At 46.0% G+C, this 14,452-nt stretch overlaps 2 protein-coding genes across 2 annotated transcripts; both read left to right on the top strand.

The window, feature by feature from the left end:
- Nucleotides 1-5,883: 5,883 nt before the first annotated feature.
- Nucleotides 5,884-7,599, top strand: LOC118473525 (pre-mRNA-splicing factor 18-like). Its single transcript, XM_035963267.1, has 3 exons — nt 5,884-5,973; nt 6,387-7,007; nt 7,189-7,599. The coding sequence occupies exons 1-3, from the start codon at nt 5,884-5,886 to the stop codon at nt 7,597-7,599; spliced, it is 1,122 nt and encodes a 373-aa protein (XP_035819160.1).
- Nucleotides 7,600-12,589: 4,990 nt separating this feature from the next.
- On the top strand, nt 12,590-14,055 carry LOC118473598 (pre-mRNA-splicing factor 18-like). The gene is made up of 2 exons (XM_035963506.1): nt 12,590-13,390; nt 13,572-14,055. The coding sequence occupies exons 1-2, from the start codon at nt 12,659-12,661 to the stop codon at nt 13,980-13,982; spliced, it is 1,143 nt and encodes a 380-aa protein (XP_035819399.1). The 5' UTR covers nt 12,590-12,658; the 3' UTR covers nt 13,983-14,055.
- The last annotated feature ends 397 nt before the right edge of the window (nt 14,056-14,452 follow it).

Genomic DNA, 14,452 nt, shown 5'->3' with positions numbered 1-14,452 from the left:
CTCCAGGTGACTCGACTGACCGGACACGGTGCGGTGCAGAGGACGCTCCGCAAGTCGAGACGGCAGGAAAGGAATCACCGACTTACGTGCAGTGTGTCTAAGACGAGCCATCTACAAAAGACACCGTAAGCATAAGAGTAAGAGCAGAACTAATATGACAAGTGAATAAACCATAGATAGAATAAGATAAAAATTTTTGACAAGGTATAATATAGTATATATATGTAGTAGAACATAGGGTTGGTCGAGGTGACCGACTTTTGAAGTAACATCAGAGGTCAAGGTGAGAGGGAAGGTCAATAGTCCTTAATACGACCAGTGCTACTCTAGGTCAGCGGTCCTACAGTCAGACGGCTTTGATACCACTTATGTCACACCCGGTTTTGGAAGGCAAACCGAATGCGAACTATGTACGTGCCAGGATCAAAACTCACGTACACAGCGATTACATAACTGAACATCATCGCACAATGCTCGAATATTAACATAAAAGAGTATTAACTTATTACATCACAGAGTCATAGACATCCACACAGTCATTGTCTTAACAGGTAAATCAAAGTACTAGCGGAACGCAGTAAAGATAAGGCCTTCACAGGCAGCTGACTGGGGGTTGCCGCCAACCCACGCCTAGAATTCGTCGTAATCTTGGAACTCCTGGAAGTCTCCTTCCACGGCTTCGCCTTCTCCTGAGCAGTGGTTACAATGCGGGCAACCTGGTGTTTTGTGGTAAAGCAAGGATGAGTACACTTCAACGTACTCAGCAAATGTCCCGTTTGGCTGAAGTGGACTAGCTTTATGTGGGGTTAGGCTCAAGCAGTTGCTTTTAGTTGGTCAAGTATTTATCATTAGTAGAAGCCAGATTTTAGCATTAACCAACCCGTAAACCATTTCCTCATCGAGGAACATCATCATCATAGTCGAACCAAAACCATAACATAATCCTTGTATCTCGAACCATCTGTATCTCTAATCAAAGAGGATCCCAAGGCTGCTCTTAACCGTGAGCACGGCTGATATATCAGTTTCACTACCCTCTGCAGAGGTTGCACACTTTACCCATGAGTCATGATTCCCTTTCTACCCGGGGAGAGCTAATCCCCATTGACCACTACCTAGGTGGTCCGGTAGAGCATCACTACGTAGCTTTTACAAAGGTTCCCCAGAGATCATAGCTGCCCGTTAGGTTTCTCCAGTTTGATAAACACAGTACCCCTCCCCGCAGGAGAGTGACTAACAAAGAGCAAAACGAAAGAACCTCGGCACTCAGCCTCGGCAGAGCAAGCACTGTGCCTGGACCCCATTGACGGCACGACGGCTAAGCAGCTACACCTCTAGTTCCTCTAATTAATTAGCTAAGGGCATCCCATTTCACCCTCATGGCTGCACTGTTATCCCGGGTGGTCTCTCAACGAACAAGTCCTTACGGAGAGGTACTCAGGAAACAGCCTGAGCCCCTAGAGTATCACAAGATCATCAACATCATCAGGATAACAATATCATAAATAGTCACATCATGTTCATTGATTAAGTTGAGGCAATAGCAGAGTGCTAACCATAACAGCCCATAAGGTTATCAAGGATAAAGTATAGTGTAAAGCTAGTAAATCCTTAGGTTTCAAGTAAGTAATGCGGGGTAGTAAGTTATAAATGAATAGGACATAATGGGACAGAGGACACTTGCCTTCACCAAACTGCTGATTAGGGACTTCCTCTGCAACCTCCTCGGGAAACACAGACTGCTCGTTGTCTACGTAAAGTAATCATTCACACTATGTACTTGGGAAAATAACAAACAAAAAACAACATACCAAACATATGCAGCAGAGAGAGATCACAAGTTCATAGTAGAAAAGGGATAGGCACTCTGGTGTTCCCTAGGTCTGGGGTAGAGGACTATACAAAGTGATTCATTATCCACTAATCAGGTTTAAGTCAGTGGTGGGATTAAATCATTACATGGTTTTAAGTTCCTAAACCTAGGTGTTTAAGTCCCTAAACTTAAGTACTCCAACTTTTATTAAAGTCTACCAACTTCTAATTATCTCAAATAGGGTTCCAATAACCTTAATCCTATCCTAATGATTAATCATTAATTGGTACATGGAAACAGCAGGGAAACATTGTTTAAATAGATAGACAAAAACATCATGAGCATTTTTCAATTTGAAGCACCTAATTTGGAGTTCATATGACAAAGTTATGAATTTTACAAGTTTAGGGGTTAAAAATATACCCTAAATACCTATTTTGAATTAAATAAAAGGTCTGAGGACCTAACTGTGAGAAACCAGGGACGGCGGGTTTAAATTCCAGAAAACCGGGGGTCTCTTTAAGAAAACACGCGGGCGAAGGGGTATCGGGCTCCTACGGCCGTTGGATCTCGGGCGGACGGCCAGGATTAGATCCGCGGGCGGGCGCACGAGCGCGCGGCGACCTGAGCGGCTGACAGGCGGGGTCGGGTGGGCAGCGCGAGCGCGGCGGCTGACAGGCGGGGCCAGCGGGCAGCGCGGGCGCGGGCAGGCTGACAGGCGGGGCCCAACGGCAGGGAGGCGGGGTGTGGGGGAAGCGGGCCTGGGCCGCTGGATCTCCGGCGGACGGCCAGGATTGGGCTCGGCCTAATTAAAACGGGGCCGCCCGATCTGGGACGGACGGCGGGGATCGGGTGGGCGGCCTTGGCTTCTCCTACGGCTAGCTGGGGCGGCGGCGCTCGTCCCCGCGGCGGAGGACTCGCCGGAGACGAGGGGCGCGGGCGCTCGGCGGGTCTCTGGGGCGACCTGAGCGGCCGGGAAGGTTGGGGAGGGCACGGGGAATCGCCCGGTGGGGGCTGGGTCGGGGCAGGGACACCGGAGGGGCGGTCTACGGCAAAGCGGCTCGGCGGCGGCATTAATCTACTCCGGCGAGGAATTAAACGTGGCAGAAGGCAATACACGGGTTTGGAAGGGGCGGGAGAGGTTCTTTACCTCAAGGCGGGCTCCGGGGACTCCTCGGTGGCGGCGATGACGCAACGGCGGCCCGGGGCGACGGTGGCGGACCTCCGCGGCTGTACGGAGGACGGCGGGTGAGCGCGGGCAGAGAGAAATAGGGAGGGGGAGGGGGAATTGGGGCGCGTCCCGGGTTGCGGACGTCGGGGCGGAGCTCACCGTGGCAAAGGGCACGACGGAGCTCCAACGGCGACGGGGAAACGAGCTCGGGACGGTGGGGGTTTATGGCGGCGGCGCTCGGGCGTGCGCGCAGCGAGGGGGAGGTGGAAGAGGGGTCTGCTGGAGCGCAAATGAGGGAGGGGGAGAGGGCGAGTGGGGCTCTGGGCTCAAGTGGCCAGGGGCGGGGCGGTTGCGAGCTCCACGCGCGACGTGGGAGCGGAGAAGGCGGCCGCGCGCAGCTCGGGCGGCGGTTACGCGAGGACGACGGGGCTGACAGGCCGGGCCCACGAGCAGAGAGAGAGGGGAAAGCGGGGGCGGGCGCGCGGAAGGCGGCCGCGCAGACGGGCGGGCCCGCCAGGGCAGAGAGAGCGGGGGGGGGGGGGGGGGGAGAGCGCGCGCGCGCGGGATGGGCCTAGCTGGGCCGAAAGGCTGAGGGGGCGGCGGGGTTGGGCTTCTTTCCTTTTCTTTTTATTCTGAAATTTGTTTTCTCTTTTCTTTTTATTTTCTCTATTTGATTCAAATCCAAATAAGCCACAAATTCAAATTAGACTTTCCAAGAATTATGCACCAAGCAAAAGTGAAATCTAGGGTTCAACATGATGCAACAATTCATACTCCCTTAGGGTTTAACCTATTAAACTATAATTACAAATAAAATAAGCACTTTTCTCCTATAGAAATGAGAAAGAAAAGAATGGGGAAGGATGAGAAAAGGGAAGTAACACCTGAATTTGTGAATATGAGCAAAGAAATTTTATACCCCCAAATTCAGGGTGTTACAGAACCAAATATGAAGGTGAGGACGATCATGCGAATTGTGGAGAATGTGTACGATGGATACAAGATAACATATGGCAAAGCATGGAGGGCTAAGCAATGTGCTTGGAAGATGATATATGGGGACTGTGAGTCTAGGTACGAGCAGCCGCCTGTTCTTCTCAATGCAATGAAGGCGACAAATCCAGGCATGCATTATGAGTACATCCCTAATCCAAATACATGGATTAATGAGAGGCAAATATCTAGCCTTTTCATAAGTATCTAGCCTTTTCAGTAACATCTAGCCTTTTTCAGAAGTACATAACCTTTTCAGAAGCATCTAGCTTTTTCAGAAGTATCTAGCCTTTTTAGAAGCAACTAGCCTTTTCAAAAATACCTAGCCTTTTCAGAAACATCTAGCATTTTCATAACACATACCACCTTGACATTGGCCTATTTATACGCGACCATTTGGTTCATTGTGCCATACAAAGGGAAGTCACCAGCTAAAATGGTTTCAGGGTCATCTTGAGGAAAGGGTTCTAGAAATGAGAGAGCAAAGGGTGTGGGGAAGGGACCTCCAATTTGTTATGATGGGCCACTTGGCCCCAATTATTTTGAGGAAGCAACATATGAAATTCCAGTACAAAGTAAAAGTGATTTCAATAAGAAGGTTCGACTTAGGTCTTACGATAACAGGAGAGAAGATTGACCAAAGTGCATCCATGGTGAGGATTGCTTGGTGCATATGTTCGTCGAGAGGGGGATTGATGGAGGTCGATGTTTCTTCAGATGTCCTTATGCATATGTAAATATTAATTATAATCCTTTGTTCTATATGATTTTGTTGTTGAGTAAATCTAATTGTAAGCATTTATACAACATTCATTGGTAAATGAACTACTAGAAAATTGTTCTGTATCAATTGCTTTAAGTGTGTTGATTCTATGTATCAATTGATTTAAGTCGTCTTCATTAATTGCTTTTAGTGCCTAATTTGAATCCATAATAAGTAGTTCATTACTATATAACATTGTTTGATACTAAATAATACAAAATAAGAAGTTTATTACTACATAACATCATATAAGCACCTAGACTACTGAGTGCAACGGGGCCATTTGCCCTTGCGAAAAGCATCACGGTTCTCCCCTATTGCGTCCTTTGCACGACGTGCACGCTCAAGCTTCTTCTTCTTCTCCTCCCCGCATTCAACAATATGCCTCATTTCCTGCTTGTCTACCCATTGTTGCTCGGTCGCAAGCTTCTCTCGTCTTTTCTCTACCCTCTCTTTGTCCTTTGTATCCCACTTTTTAAGATTCTCCAACCACTTCTTGTCTTTCTGTGAGATTTCTGTGTCAATCCACTAAAATTCACAGAGCGGTGGAGGAGTCTACAAAACATGGAATGATTAGTACCAAAACAAAACATGCACCACTTCATATGAAAGCTGTGAACTAGCTAAAAAATTATTCTCACCATTAAATTCATCCGACGCTGAACAATCGTTGGCTCAAATGCATAGTTAAAACACATCCAATACCTTTGTCGATAGGTGTCATGATCCTCGGACTTGTCAACTTTGCAACGATCACCACAAAAACACATAGGCACTGGAACACCAGTTGGCAAAGGAAGCGGGTCGAAGGCAGTTCCGGTCAATGGACCCTTCCTAAATTTCGATAAGTTTTATAAGACTCACAAATATTAGTTATTATATTTAATACAATGCTTATCTTTGTTTAGCAGATTTACCACGCCTAGACATCCTACAAATCGATAATATGACAATAAAAAATGATTCCCAAACGGTAACCCTAACCCTATTAATCAGACATAGCAAAAGACCAAAAAATGGAGGGAGATTACCTTGATACACATGAACAATGGATTCAAGTTGCTGATTTAGGTTGATATTGGTCGTTTGGTAGAAGAAAAATGATTACAAAGAACTGACGACCGAAGTGAGATATTTATAAACATGGAGGTCGACGCCGAGATCCATGGCACCGACCTCGGCACTGAGATTCATGGCGCCGAGATCCATGGCGCCGAGGTAGTGCCACGTCAGGTACATGTAGGCGTCGACTGTAACATATACACGCTAATTTAATTGGCGTTGACTCGTTCTAGCTCGACGACAATAGTGATGGCGCCGTGGTAGAGATTCATTTTTTGAAATGAAACAGGAAAATACATATTTGTGAAAATAAAATCCAAAAAACTAAATTGCAAAAAAGACGACACGGGAGACAGCTACCTAGGAGCTGCGTGCACGTGTAGGCCAAGCTATGTGCAAGTGCCCGAGGGTGGTGGGCAACCATGTCCTAATCCACAGAAACAAGCACGTCCGAGTGTCTGACGGGTAGATTATCAAAAGATAGATGGATATATTATGAATAGATAGATTGATAGATTTGGGGTTGGTTATTTTCCAAAACCGCTAAATTAGTTAGCTACAACTGTATCCGGATATATATTTAGCTCCTCGCCAAGGCTGGCACGTCGGCGCCCTCCGCGAATTCCGCCGCAGCTGCTACCGTTTCCGAGGAGCGTCGCATCGATGAGCTCGACCTCCCACAGCACGAGGTGGTGCGGCGCCTCCGCGTGCTGCGCGAGCCCATCACGCTGTTCGGGGAGGACGACGACGCCCGCCTCGCGCGCTTCAAGCTCGTGCTCAAGTCCGGCGTCATCGACGACATCGACATGACCGAGGGACAGACCAACGACTTCCTCCGCGACATGATCGAGATGCGCAAGCGGCAGAAGGCCGGGAGGGACACCTACGCCAAGGGCAAGAGCAAGAGTGTTGATGGTGGCGACGGGGGTGCTGCCGGAGGCAGTGCAGATGATGGGGATGCCAAGGGGAGCGGCGATGATGCTGACGCAGACAAGGACTCCAAGAGGATGAGGACCAAGTTTGAGGAGCTTTGCAATGAAGACAAGATCTTGGTGTTCTTTAAGAAGCTACTTAATGAGTGGAACCAGGAATTGGATGAGATGACTGAGCTAGAGAAGCGGACAGCGAAGGGGAAGTCCATGGTTGCAACATTCAAGCAGTGTGCACGGTATCTCAGCCCGTTGTTTGAGTTCTGCAGAAAGAAGGTATTAATTCTTATGCAATTTCCATCTGTTGGTTGCTTAAATTGTGCTATTAATACTGATGCTTATCTGAATATTGATTATGTGTATACCGTTGACAACTAATTTCATTACAGCCTTTCATCAAGTTTCTTCGTGCATGCTTCACTTATTCTGATGCAGGTATGGCTGGATCCATTTTTAGGTTCTTCCTGATGACATCCGTCGAGCATTGCTTGTTATTGTGGAGTGTTGTATGAAGCGAGATTATCTAGCAGCAATGGACCAATACATCAAGCTGGCAATCGGGAATGCACCATGGCCCATCGGAGTGACTATGGTTGGCATCCACGAGCGTTCTGCCCGAGAGAAGATCTACACAAACAGCGTCGCCCACATCATGAATGACGAGACCACTCGCAAGTACCTTCAGTCAATCAAGAGGCTGATGACGCTTTCCCAGCGGCGTTACCCTGCACTGCCCTCAAAATCAGTGGAGTTCAACAGTCTGGCAAATGGGAGTGACCTGCAGGCGCTTCTATCGGTAGAGAATGGTTCGGCTAAAGCTTCCGAGGAAAGGCTCCGGTTGATGCCAGCATATGCCTTCGCAGACTAGATTGGATTACAAGTAGAGCTTGAGATGCTTGTGTAATATCAACAGTCAATTCTACCTGTTTTTTTTATCTTTTTTCTTTTTCTGTTTGTGCATGCTAATTAAATCGCTTTATCGCGACATCTGATCGGTCAAAGTTTTTATTAATATATCAGTCAAATTCTGGAGAACCATTTTTTACTATTTATCATTAAGCGGCAGCCATGTTTACCGTATTAATCAATTTTGGTGCTTGTGTGATTGTGTCAGTACCGCAACTGACAAGATCTGGAAACCATACTACATTTATCGCATGATTGTAAGTTCAGTCACCACACCGCGATAAACTAAATTCACAGCCTGGCCTGTAATCTATATCTATACTTCTATATTATACTTAAAGCACCAGTTTCAACGGTCGTCCCGAGTCATATTTTTACAAATAATCCCTTACAGTTATTTCAAATTAACCCGCTGTATAGATGGTCAAACGGCGGCCCGGCACGGGCTAGACGCCCGCGGGCCACAACTCTGGTCCCGACACGTCATGCCGGTCTGCTGAATGTGCCGGACCAGCCCGTTATCCTGTCGGCCCATTTGATTAAATCAGCGTAAAATGTTAATAAAAAACCCGATTGCCAGCTTGATGTATTGGTCCATTGCCGCTAGATAATCTCGCTTCATGCAACACTCCACAATAACAAGCAATGCTCGACGGATGTCATCAGGAAGAACCTAAAAATGGATCCAGCCATACATGCATCAGAATCAGTGAAGCATGCACCAAGAAACTTGATGAAACCGCCGCCCCCGTTCGACGCCCACAACCGCCACTCGCCGCCTGGTCCCTAGCCGGCCACACTCTTACCGCCCAGTAACCCGCTCTCCATGTACTTATTGATTTGTAGTTATTATTGGTAAATGGTTAATAGTGGGTAAATCGTTAGTAGTTAGTAGTTTGTTATTATTGGTAAATTGTTAACCCACCGCGTGGTGGTAGTTTGTAGTTAGGTATTAGTTAGTTATTATATTGTATTAGTTTACAATTATTTATTAGGTACTAGGTAGTTTATACTTAGGTATTAGTTAGTCATAGTGGATGGGGTTATGCACTAACCATCACAATTGGTTATTCAACGTTGAATTCGTATTTCAAATAGATGGACAATTTTTTGGGCATATACCATGGATGCATCGTGGAACAAGATCGTTATGGAAATGCTGAGTTCGTTGACATGCAACGTGTGGCTGTGATATTCGACGATAGACCCTCCTTTAGTGAGGTGGTTGCTAAGGCTAAGGAGAAGATTTGTTGTCATGATGCTGACGACATCGTCGTTGATGGGGTGCTAAACATAGGTCCTCTACCCAACGTGCAAAGACTTATCTTCCCAATTGAGTGTCAGTGAGAGTGGGATAATTATGTTAAATCAGCTATGAAGACACAAAAGCAAGTCATGGATGTAGTGGTACGATGTTTGTTAGTTGCCACTCGCCCTGAAGACGAAAACTATGATCGTGGTGTTGAGGTCGTGCCAACCGTGCCTGATGCTCAATCTGCCCCCCAGTATGATCCCATTAAGTGAGCCTACAAATGATTGTGGAACTCATTACCTCCACCTAGATTCTACCGAGGGTATCCCTTTGGCAGGGACCCTTGCAGTAAGTCCCTTTGTAGGTCTCTTTGTAGCCGATCATCATTTTTGAGCATACCTACTTTGTTCTTTTCATTGCCGCCATTTTATTCTTTTTTTGGTCCTTGTTGCAGGAGACATTCCTGATGTTCTGGTTGATCCTACGATCAGAACACATATCCATTGTGGAGATGGAATTATTGCATCCAATAGTCCTGAGTTTAGGAATGAAGAGGAGCCTTATGCCTTTGCTATGTCCGTTGATTCAGATGATAACCGTTCGGTTGGTGAACTTACACATAGTGATATTGAGATGTTGAAGCGTGTTATTCCAGAGCACCGGGATCCAAGAGTGCATGAGTTCATCGATCTGAGTCTATCTCATGACGCCTTTGTAGAAGGGAGGGATGATGAGTTGCTAGATGCTCCTAAGGCGGGTCCTAGCATGATGATCGAAATGGGTCAGGTTTTCAAGGACCTAAATGCCTTGAAGATGTGGTTGCAACATTATGTCGTCTTACGTAAGAGGTCGTATAGAGTGCTTCATTCATACGAGAAGCGGCGTACGCTATTGTATGTGACAAGGACCAGTGTCCATGGAGGGTCAGTGCTATGATACAGAAGATCACCGAAAAGTGGAAGATAACAAAATTTGTGGGCTCGCACAACTGTGCTGAACATGAGCTAATGACGAAGCATCGTCAGTTGACCTCTACCCTCATTGGGAAGCGACATATGGGAATATTGCAGTCAGAACCAAATATGAAGGTGAGGACGGTCATGCGAATTGTGGAGAATGTGTGCGATGGATACAAGATAACATATGGCAAAGCGTGGAGGGCTAAGCAATGTGCTTGGAAGATTATATATGGGGACTGAGAGTTTAGGTACAAGCAGCCGCCTGTTCTTCTCAATGCAATCAAGGTGGCAAATCCCGGCATGCATTATGAGTACATCCCTAAACCAAATACATGGATTAATGAGAGGCAAATATCTAGCATTTTCATAAGTATCTAGACTTTTCAGAAACATCTAGCCTTTTCAGAAGTACATAGCCTTTTCAGAAGCATCTAACTTTTTCAGAAGTATCTAACCTTTTTAAAAGCAGCTAGCCTTTTCAGAAATACCTAGCCTTTTCAGAAACATCTAGCATTTTCATAACACATACCACCTTGACATTAGCCTATTTATACGCGACCATTTGGTTCATTGTGTTATACAAAGGGAAGTCACCAGCTAAAATGGTTTCAGGGTCATCTTGAGGAAAGGGTTCTAGAAATGAGAGAGCAAAGGGTGTGGGGAAGGGACCTCCAATTTGTTATGATGGGCCACTTGGCCCCAATTATTTTGAGGAAGCATCAGATGAATTTCTAGTACAAAGTAAAAGTGATTTCAATAAGAAGGTTCGACTTAAGTCTTACGATAACAGGAGAGAAGATTGGCCGAAGTGCATGCATTGGTAGGATTGCTTGGTGCATATGTTCGTCGAGAGGGGGATTGATGGAGGCCGATGTTTCTTCAGATGTCCTTATGCATATGTAAATATTAATTATAATCCTTGGTTCTATAAGATTTTGTTGTAGAGTAAAACTAACAGTAAACATTTATACAACATTCATTGGTAAATGAACTACTAGAAAACTGTTTTGTATCAATTGCTTTAAGTGTGTTGATTCTCTGTATCAATTGCTTTAAGTCGTCTTCATCAATTGCTTTTAGTGCCTAATTTGAATCCATAATAAGTAGTTCATTACTATATAACATTGTTCGATACTAAATAATACATAATAAGAAGTTTATTACTACATAACATCATATAATCACCTAGACTACTGAGTGCAACGGGGCCATTTGCCCTTGCGAAAAGCATCTGGATTCTCCCCTATTGCGTCCTTTTGCACGACGTGCACGCTCAAGCTTCTTCTCCTTCTCCTCCCTGTATTCAGCAATATGCCTCATTTCCTGTTTGTCTACCCATTGTTGCTCGGCCGCAAGCTTCTCTCATCTTTTCTCTATCCTCTCTTTGTCCTCTGTATCCCACTTTTTAAGATTCTCCAACCACTTCTTGTCTTTCTGTGAGATTTCTGTGTTAATCCACTGCTCAAAATCACAGAGCGGTCGAGGAGTCTACAAAACATGCAATAATTAGTACCAAAACAAAACATGCACCACTCCGTATGAAAGCTGTGAACTAACTAAAAAATTATTCTCACCATTAAATTCATCCGACACTGAACAATCGTTGGCTCAAATGCATAGTTAGCACACATCCAATACCTCTGTCGATAGGTGTCATGATCAGTGGACTTGTCAACCTTGCAAGGATCACCACAAAAACACATAGGCACTGGAACACTAGTTGGCAAAGGAAGTGGGTCGAAGGTAGTTCCGGTCAATGGACCCTTCCTAAATTTTGATAAGTTTTATAAGACTCACAAATATTAGTTATTACATCTTATACAACGGTTACCTTTGTTTAGCAGATTTACCACGCCTACACATTCTACAAATCGATAATATGACAATAAAAATGATTCTAAAAATGATTCCCAAACGGTAACACTAACCCTATTAATCAGACATAGCAAAAGACCAAAAAAATGGAGGGAGATTACCTTGATACACATAAACAATGGATTCAAGTCGCTGATTTAGGTTGATATTGGTCGTTTGGTAGAAGAGAAATGATTACAAAGAACTGACGAGCGAAGTGAGATATTTATAAACACGGAGGTCGGCGCCGAGATCCATGGCACCGACCTCGGCACCGAGATTCATGGCGCCGAGATCCATGGTGCCGAGGTAGTGCCACGTCAGGTACACGTAGGCGTCGACTGTAACATGTACACGCTAATTTAATTGGCGCCGACTCGTTCTATCTCGGCGGCAATAATGATGGCGCCGAGATAGAGATTCCTTTTTTTTAATGAAATTGGAAAAATGCATATTTATGAAAATAAAATAAAAAAACTAAATTGCAAAAAAGACGACGCGGGAGACAGCCACCTGGGAGCTGCATGCACGTGTAGGCCAAGCTATGTGCAAGTGCCCCAGGGTGGTGGGCAACTATGTCTTAATCTAATCCACAGAAACAAGCACGTCCCCAAGACCCCAACCTTCTACGGCTATTATCCCAACAAGTAGTAGAGTGTCCGACGAGTAGATTATCAAAAGATAGATGGATATATTATGAATAGACAGATGGATAGATTTGGGGTTAGTTATTTTTCAAAACCGCTAAATTAGTTAGCTACAACTATATCCGGATATATATCTTTTTTAGCCATTGAACGGACTTGTACGGTGAACGGACTTGCACGCTTGCTTGCATATAAAGTCTGCCCACACGGCCACAACACGATCAAAGTCGAGTCGAGTCCTCTTCTATTTGCGGGAACGGTCAAATACCGCCTCTCGGAGAATCGAAGCCGAACTGGGCGTCGGGCGTAATGGATCTGCTGAAGCGAGAACTGGAGAAGAAGCGGAAGGCGGCGACGGCCGACTTCGGGGGCAAGAGCTTCGTGCGGCGGTCGGAGCTGGAGCAGAAGCAGCTCCAGAAGCGGCGCGACGAGCACCGCCAGCTCCTCGCCAAGGCCGGCACGTCGGCGCCCTCCGCGAATTCCGCCGCAGCTGCTACCGGTTCCGAGGAGCGTCGCATCGACGAGCTCGACCTCCCACGGCACGAGGTGGTGCGGCGCGAGCCTGTCACGCTGTTCGGGGAGGACGACGACGCCCGCCTCTCGCGCTTCAAGCTCGTGCTCAAGTCCGGCGTCATCGACGACATCGACATGACCGAGGGACAGACCAACGACTTCCTCCGCGACATGATCGAGATGCGCAAGCGGCAGAAGGCCGGGAGGGACACCTACGCCAAGGGCAAGAGCAAGCGTGTTGATGACGGGGGTGCTGCCGGAGGCAGTGCGGATGATGGGGATGCCAAGGGGAGCGGCGATGATGCTAACGCAGACAAGGACTCCAAGAGGATGAGGACCAAGTTTGAGGAGCTTTGCAATGAAGACAAGATCTTGGTGTTCTTTAAGAAGTTGCTTAATGAGTGGAACCAGGAATTGGATGAGATGACTGAGCTAGAGAAGCGGACAGCAAAGGGGAAGTCTATGGTTGCAACATTCAAGCAGTGTGCACGGTATCTCAGCCCGCTGTTTGAGTTCTGCAGAAAGAAGGTATTGATTCTTATGCAATTTCCATCTGTTGGTTGCTTAAATTGTGCTATTAATACTGATGCTCATCTGAATATTGATTATGTTTATACCGTTGACAACTATTTTCATTACAGCCTTTCATCAAGTTTCTTGGTGCATGCTTCACTGATTCTGATGCATGTATGGCTGGATCCATTTTTAGGTTCTTCCTGATGACATCCGCCGAGCATTGCTTGTTATTGTGGAGTGTTGTATGAAGCGAGATTATCTAGCGGCAATGGACCAATACATCAAGCTGACAATCGGGAATGCACCATGGCCCATCGGAGTGACTATGGTTGGCATCCACGAGCGTTCTGCCCGAGAGAAGATCTACACAAACAGCGTCGCCCATATCATGAATGACGAGACCACTCGCAAGTACCTTCAGTCAATCAAGAGGCTGATGACGCTTTCCCAGCGGCGTTACCCTGCACTGCCCTCAAAATCAGTGGAGTTCAACAGCCTGGCAAATGGGAGTGACCTGCAGGCGCTTCTATCAGAAGAGAATGGTTCGGCTAAAGCTTCCGAGGAAAGGCTCCGGTTGATGCCAGCATATGCCTTCGCAAACTAGATTGGATTACAAGTAGAGCTTGAGATGCTCGTGTAATATCACAGATCAATTCTGTCTATTTTTTTTTCTTTTTTCTTTTTTCTTTTTCTGTTTGTGCATGCTAATTAAATCGTTTTACCGCGACATCTGGTCGGTCAAAGTTTTTATTAATATATCAGCCAAATTCTGGAGAACCATTTTTTATTATTTATCATCAAGCAGCCGTCATGTTTACCGTATTAATGCTTGTTGCAAACCATGTTGCATTTATCGCATGATTGTAAGTTCAGGCACCACACCAGGATAAACTAAAGTCGTAGCCTGACATGTAATCTATATCTACACTATACTTAAAGCATCAGTTTCAACGGTCGTCCTGTGTTATATTTTTGCAAATAACCCCTTACAGCTATTTCAAATTAACCCGCTGCACGCCTATAGATGGTCAAACGGCGGCCTGGCACGGGCCAGACGCCCGCGGGCCACAACTC

This window comes from Zea mays, chromosome 10, assembly GCF_902167145.1.
Source record: "Zea mays cultivar B73 chromosome 10, Zm-B73-REFERENCE-NAM-5.0, whole genome shotgun sequence".
NCBI classification, from domain to species: domain Eukaryota; kingdom Viridiplantae; phylum Streptophyta; class Magnoliopsida; order Poales; family Poaceae; genus Zea; species Zea mays.
Note: the sequence above shows the minus strand (reverse complement) of the source record. Positions and strands in the feature narration are given on the sequence as shown.